Here is a 7439-nt window from a genome sequence, read left to right as displayed (position 1 = left end):
TCATAATAATTATAAGAAGCCTGAATGATGCATATACATACATTGTGTATTGATAATGATACCGTTAGGATTTTATTTTCGACCTACAACAATGTGTGCTCTTCAAAGAATTTCCTGGAGTTTATAATTATATAATCCTCATATAAATACTGGCGAAACCTATATAACATATGTACCGGTCTTCCGCGTATAATCATTCTCATTCTAGTGAACTACAGATAACACATGGAGCGTATGTAAATAGCACCCGTTGCGCTTGTTTTTGATTATCTTCAGATAACATGATCAGCTCATAGAAACAGTAAATTATTCCCCAAATTAACGAATGAAAAACATCAGAAGGTTGCGTTTGTTCGCAACGCTTTATCTTATTTCAAAACAAGGTCCTCAAAAAAATGTCCTCCAAGTACATTCATCTTCATATACGTGGAATGGTGTCCACTTCCCTCCAAACCTCTACAGATCAACGGAGATCATTGTGATTCGAGTGACAGAGCGGAGTACAGTTCGCCGGATAAAACAGTTTTATTCTTTAGACGTATTGTTTGAACAACTGCCTCTCTCAATATTCGCAATATAGCTAGCTTTATTAGTTTATAATGTAAATTCACTTGCCGTCGATTTACCAATCGAAATTTGTACTTAAAACTGCCCAGTTGATAGTGGGAAAATGTGGTGGTTATTAAAGTTGATAGTTTTTGTGGTGTTACTTGATTCAAGCCATGGGCAAAGCTACGCCGGATGTGACTATACGTACAACTATAATTCCTACGCTGTAGGTTATATCCAATCTCCGAACTGGAGTAACTACTATACGCCTGGAACAAACTGCCGGTTTACGATCCAGGCACCAGCCAGACACTATCTGTACGCTCAGTGCTATGATATGTATCTTCCGTCCAGCTATGGGTGCTACTACGATAAACTGCTAGCGTCTTTGAATGGTGATTCCACCCTCGCTGGAGCCCAGGTTTACTGCGGATCTACTCCGTTCAACGTGGCTTCCAGTGGAAACAAGCTGGTAATAGCACTTCAGACCTCTCCCTATATGAGCGGGGGACGCTTCCGATGCCAAATCTCTGCTATTCCACTAAAATGCAACTGTGGCAGTCGAAAAACGGTGAGTTCTAAACATTTGATTTATATCATTCTTGTTGGTAATAAATTGCGTTTTGTTAGCCGCTCATTGTAGGAGGAGAGTCCACACAGGCGAATGAATTCCCTATGATGTCTGCAATTATCGACATCTCGTCCAAAGCACTCATCTGTGGTGCTACCATCAGTGAGAGAATTCATTGATTTAAACTCAAATTCAAAATTTATGAATATTTATTTCTTTTACCAACAGTTACTGACCGCCACGCACTAACTGCTGCCCACTGTATCGTTGGGCGTTCAATTGCAAACAGTGCACTTCTGGTAGGAGACCAGAACATGAATACTGGTACGGATACTCCTTATGCCAAACTGATGAGAATTTCAACATTCACCGCGCATGGCCAATACAGTGCCAGTGCCAAAACCAACGATATTGCCTTAGTTCGGACAGTGGACGAGATCATCTTCGATGCCGGAGTCAGCCGGGCTTGTCTTCCCTACGTTTATGCTTCTGCTAGTTTTGATAACATCAATTTGGAGGCCCTTGGATGGGGAACGTTGGATTTTGGTGGACCACAGGCAACCGATCTACAGAAGGTTAGTCTTCAGGTGATGAATTTGACAAGCTGTCGCAGTCAACTGTCGGGCATGAATTCGGTACAAGATAGCCAAATCTGTACTTATACTCCCGGGAAGGATAGCTGTCAGTACGACTCCGGTGGTCCACTGCTCTATACTGATCAATCCGGAGGGGTGGTCTACGCCATCGGAGTCATCAACTACGGTATAACGTGCGCTTCTAAATACCCCAGCGTCAGCGCCCGTGTCACATCCTATCTTAGCTGGATCGAAACCAACACCGGGTACGACTTTTGTGAGAAAGTGTAATAAAAATGCACACTCTGCATCACCAAGGAAGAGGAAAAAAAGGCGCATGAAATAAAACACGACAACGGAAATAAAAAGCATTTGCTGTGTTAAAAGTGCTTTTAAAAATAATTAATTGTTGGCATTCATTTGCGATTCCATTCACACTGCCGGCCCACAAGAGTCCGGCTGGCAGCAACCGGAAACCAAGTCAACCGGCGGACTCAACTAGAGTCTGCAGTGAAGAATCTCTGAATTAAATTTGGTCGAAATGTTGTGAGTTGGACAAATTTACCACAACAGTAGGGGCCCTCCTTAGCCTAGCGGCTATAACGCAATACCATGCTGATGGTGGCTGGGTTCGTCTATCATCGTGTTAGCCTCATGATACACGAATGCAAAAATGGTAACTTGGCTTAGAAACCTCGCGATTAATAACTGTGGAAGTGCTGAATGAACACTAACCAGCAAGGCGGCAATGTCCCAGTAGAAGAAGAAGAAGAAGTAGTTTTTAATTACAGAATCTCGCTCTGCAATATTTATTGATTGGGACTTAAGGACGAACTTTTCGGAATCCAGTTTATTTTCTCCTCGCGTTTTCGATAATGAAGCAACTAGCAACTGTTATCTTTTTATTCCACGCTTGCTGCGACGCAGCAAAGCTAAAATAAAATGATGACAACTATTCGTTGCTTCTTTGTTGAGATTGGTACCTCTGAAAATGCGAGGTGAAATTTATTTGAATTCTGGACAGTTTCACCTTAATGAATTGTTGCTAAGCAATCTAACATACAGGTAGTTATCTGGTCGGTTAAAATGAACCTCGGTTAAGGATCTTTTCGGGATCCAATTTGATTCCACCTTTCGTTTTCAAGGGCACCACTCTCAGTAATTAAGCAACGACCAACTGGCATCTTTTCTATTACACGCCACTGCGACGCAACAAAGCTAAAATAGAAAGGGGCCTTTCACAAATTACGTAACGCTGAAGGGGGAGGGAGGGGATCAAACCGAGCGTTACGATCCTTACAAAAAATTAAACTTCCCATACAAAAAGTGTTACGAAGAGGAGGGTGGGGGTCCAAAATCACCAAATTTAGCGTTACGTAATTTTAGAAAGATCCCAAAGATGTCAGTTATTCCACGGACAAACAGACATAACACTCGTGAAATTTTTATCGTTCACTAATTAACTGGTCAATTAAAATAATCATAGTCGGCCAATCACTCACTCGTGGCGTACGCATTGGATTTGCATGAGTTTGACGTTTGGCCACTACCTCCAACTGGTTCGCAATTTGACTAACTTAGTGAAAACAATAGATGTCGTTAGCGTTTTAACGTCAATGAATTAGATGAGAGAATATTCAATGTGTTAAGTCTGTTTATCTGTGGTTATTCGTTGCCTTATTGTTGAGATTGGTGCGAGGTGAAATTTATTTGGAATCTGGACAGTTTCACCTTCAAATAGATGCACAACCTGAGATTCGCGCAGCTGAGATCATTGAAAAAATTAAGGGTTTTGAAGAGTACTTTAAAAAGGTAATAGGGGAGGAGGTTCGGTTGTGGGCACCCTTTTGTGTTTGGTCCATAACTTTGGCCCTGGTTGATCTTATGTCGACATTTGCATAGCAATCGAAAGTTAAACTTATAACCTTACTACTAGCAAAGAAATTAATATGAGTTCATCGATTTAGAAAAAAATATTGACAATTTAGAAAATTTGACATTTTTGGACATTTTCATTTCGTGGTTCGGTTGTGGGCACCCTTGAAAACTTAGCAAAAAATAAAGAAGCATGAATAAAAACCACCCAGATTTAAAGACAAGGAATAGTTTATTCATTCTAAAAGCCAGGAGACGCTAAAAAAACTCAAATCAATTCACCTAGCAGTGATGATGCCTCCCTCGGTGCATTAAGGAGGATGTTGAAAAAAATCACCAAAGAAAGGTCTAAATAGCACTTTAGGTAAATGGGTTTTAATTTTTCATTGATTTACGTTTTATTGGTATGCATCACAGTCAAAAAAATCCTGATTAATCACCCTAGCGGCAATAGTGCCTTTCTCGTTCATTTCAAAAAATAATATTTTGGCCATAAATTTTGATCCCATAGTCCAGCGGTTCTCAACCTGAGGTACATGTATCCCTGGGGGTACCTTCGCTGGCCCTAGAGGGTACCTCGGACAAAAATGCGTAATGGCGGATGTATTACAATTCCAATCAAAACTCATTGATATAGTGTTGATAATTGTGTATTTTTATATCAAAAATTTATATTGTACATAATATGCAATGCGATCAATAAATCCCAATTGAATTCTGCCTTCCACAACCAGCACAATGTATAAAGGGCTGCGGAACAAAAGATCGAACGAGCAAAACGTCGAATGAATAAAATGATTTTTTTTCACTAATGCTCGGTTGCTTCGTTGTAAGAGGATCAGAAGCATTTTTCTTGGAAGCCTTCTTCCAAGCAGCTTGAAGGCCTTCTTACAAGAGGCTCGGAAGCCTCCTAGGCACTTCAGAAGCCTCTTTTCAAGTAATTAGGTTGCCTCCTTTCAAGAGGCTTGTAAGCCTTCTTTTAAGAAGCTCGGAAGCATCCTTTTAAGAGGCATGGAAACCTCCTTTCAAGAGATGCGGTAGCCTTCTTTTAGGAGGCTCGGAAGCCTTTTCCAAGAGGCTCAGAAGCCTCCTTTCAAGTGGCTGAAAAGCCTCTTTCCAAGAAGCTCGGAAGCCTATTTTCAAGAGGATCGGAAGCCTCCTTCCAAGAGGCTCAAAAATCCCTTTTCAGAGGCCCAAAAGCCTCCTTTCAAGAGGCTCGGAAGCCTCCCTTCCAAGAAGCTCAAAAGACTTCTACTCTAGAGGCTCAGAAGCCTCCTTTCAAAATATTTTCAAGAGGCTTGGAAGCCTCCTTTCAATATCTTTTCAAGAGGCTCGGAAGCATGCTTTCAATATCGTTTCAAGAGGCTCGGAAGCCTCTTTTGAAGAGGCTCAGAAGCCTACTTTCTAGAGGCTCAGAAGTCTTCTTTCAAGAGGCTCAAAAACCTCCGTCCAGGCTCAAAAGCCTCCTTCCAAGAAGCTCGGAAGGCTCCTTTCAAGAGGCTCGAAAGCCTCAATTCAAGAGGCTCAAAAGCATCCTTTCAAGAGGCTCAAAAGCCTCCCTCTAAGAGGCTCGGAAACGTCATTTCAAGAGGCTCGGAAGACTCCTTTCAAGAGGCTCGGAAGCCTCCTTTCAAAAAGCACGGAAGCCTTACAAGAGGCCCGGAAATCTCCTTTCAAGAGGCTCAAAATCCTCCTTTTCTAGAGGCTCGGAAGCCTTTTTTCAAGAGTCTCAAAAATCCCTTCCGAAAGACTCAGAAGCATCCTTTCAAAAGGCTCAAAAGCCTTCCTTTAAGAGGCTCTGAAGTGTTCTTTCAAGAAGCTCAAAATCCTCCTTTTCTAGAGGCTCAAAATCCTCTTTTCAAGAGGCTCCTATCAAGAGGCTCGGAAATCTCCTTTAAACATCCTTTAAAAAGGCTGTGAAGCCTTCCTCGGAAGCTCGGAAGCCTTCCTCGGAAGCTCGGAAGCCTTCCTCCAAAAGGCTTAGAAGCCTCTTTTCAAGAGGTTTGGAAGTCTCCTTTCAAGATCCTTTCAAGAGGCTCAAAAACCTCCTTCCAGGCTCAGAAGCCTCCTTTCAATAGGCTCAAAAGCCTCCTTCCAAGAGGCTCGGAAGACTCCTTTCAAGAGGTTAGGAAGCCACATTTCAAGAGACTTAAAAGCATCCTTTCAAGAGGCTCAAAAGCCTCCTTCTAAGAGGCTCGGAAGCGTTTATTCAAGAGGCTCAGAAGCCTCCTCCTTTCAAGAGGCTCGGAAGTTTCCTTTCGAGAGGCTCGGAAGCCTTCTTTCAAGAGGCTCAGAAGTCTACTTTCAAGTGGTTCGGAAGCCTTCTTTCAAGAGGCTTGGAAGCGTCGTTTCAAGCAGCAAAGGAAGCCTCCTTTTCAGTGGCTCAAAAACCGCCTTCAAGAGACTCAGAAGACTCTCTACAAGAGGCTCAGAAGCCTCCAATGAAAAGGCGCGGAAGTCTACTTCAAAGGGATTGAAAAGCTTAAAGGAGATTCCCTTCAAAGGGCTCGGTATTATTCTTTTAAAAGGATTGGAAGCCTAATTTTGAGAGGGGGTACCTCAATTAATGCAAAAGTTCCAAGGGGTACCTCTCAAGAAAAAGGTTGAGGACCCCTGCCATAGTCCGATCTGACCAATTTTCAATAGGAAACAATGGGAAAGCATTCTCCGTCGAATGCAACTTGTTGCAAGCAAATCGGTCAACGCTTTGTTCCAAAAAGTGTGTGTATAATGACTAGACATGCCCAAAGAACAAAAATATTAAATAAACTTATTATTTCGAACAATTATGTCAAACTAATTTAAAAAAAATGCCTTAAAACGTTATTAAAATAAGTTTAGGGACAAGTAAAACGATATTGAATGATTTATCAATAAAATGAGGGTGCCTATAACCGAACCAATAAAGATGCCCATAACCGAACTTCGCAGCCTTTTTGGAACGAGAAGAAAAAAAAATTCGCGCTAAAATTTTGATGGCAATCGACATTGGGCCTCAAAATAGATTAAATTTACTGTGTAAATACGCATTAGAACTCACTTTTTGAATAAAATCCTTTAATTTATGACACTTTGGAAAAGGCCAAAAAAAAACTTTCGTGTTGTTTTTCTTGTACGAAAAATTTATTTGTTTCTATTTCAAAGTAGAGATGCCCATCCGGTTTGATATTGAGCACAAAACATCATGCTATTATAACAAACAAATGATGGTTGTCAGAATGACAGCATCTCTTATCTGTCAAAAGATACATAGGGGTGCCCATAACCGAACAGTGCCCACAACCGAACCTCCTCCCCTATAATTCATGTATAGATCTTTCTGGTCTAATTTGAATCCTTAACATCATATTTGACTACAACAATTCATTTTTTTTTCAAAACTGTTAACTAAGGTAATGGTGAACTCCTCCATGATGAAAAACGTTTCATGTCAACTATAGCTTCTGATGGGTGCAGCTCATGATGAAGGTGGCATGCTTTCAATTCTTCGTCCTTGCCATTCTCTGGAATCAAGGAAGGGTCCCAGTGTGCTTCAGGAATCGAAGAAACTTCGGGCCGCAGAACCAGCTACTGTTCTTGTTGAAGTATGGCCATACGCCCTAACATTGTTGCTTCGTCTGCTGACTTCGTTTAATATCGTGTCCATCTCCTTCCATTCTTCACGCTTCGTTGTCTTTAGAATTTCTCCCACGCGATGAGAAACAAATAGACAATATTGCTGTGGGTCTTTGTGAATCCATGTATAAGCAGTACTTGAGTCAGTCCAAAGAAACCGTTGAGTTATTGGAAGTGTATGACCGTCCACTACTAGTTTCATTATACGCGTTCCTAGGACACAAGCATGAAGTTCCAGTCTAGGGATGCTAATT

The 7439-nt window shown here is 41.4% G+C and overlaps 1 protein-coding gene across 1 annotated transcript; it reads left to right on the top strand.

Annotated features, from left to right (window-relative positions):
• The first annotated feature begins 295 nt into the window (after positions 1–295).
• On the top strand, positions 296–2097 carry LOC134223921 (venom serine protease-like). The gene is made up of 3 exons (XM_062703144.1): positions 296–1120; positions 1180–1282; positions 1349–2097. The coding sequence occupies exons 1-3, from the start codon at positions 671–673 to the stop codon at positions 1984–1986; spliced, it is 1191 nt and encodes a 396-aa protein (XP_062559128.1). The 5' UTR covers positions 296–670; the 3' UTR covers positions 1987–2097.
• Positions 2098–7439: the final 5342 nt, after the last annotated feature.

The sequence above is a fragment of the Armigeres subalbatus genome, chromosome 3 (genome assembly GCF_024139115.2).
Source record: "Armigeres subalbatus isolate Guangzhou_Male chromosome 3, GZ_Asu_2, whole genome shotgun sequence".
Classification (NCBI taxonomy): domain Eukaryota; kingdom Metazoa; phylum Arthropoda; class Insecta; order Diptera; family Culicidae; genus Armigeres; species Armigeres subalbatus.
Note: the sequence above shows the minus strand (reverse complement) of the source record. Positions and strands in the feature narration are given on the sequence as shown.

Bases quoted from the DNA above. Each gene is read 5' to 3' on its own strand.
- LOC134223921 (XM_062703144.1), top strand. From the start codon at position 671: ATGTGGTGGTTATTAAAGTTGATAGTTTTTGTGGTGTTACTTGATTCA. The intron at 1,121-1,179 runs GTGAGTTCTAAA...GCGTTTTGTTAG, and splicing joins ACTGTGGCAGTCGAAAAACG to CCGCTCATTGTAGGAGGAGA. The intron at 1,283-1,348 runs GTGAGAGAATTC...TTTTACCAACAG, and splicing joins CATCTGTGGTGCTACCATCA to TTACTGACCGCCACGCACTA.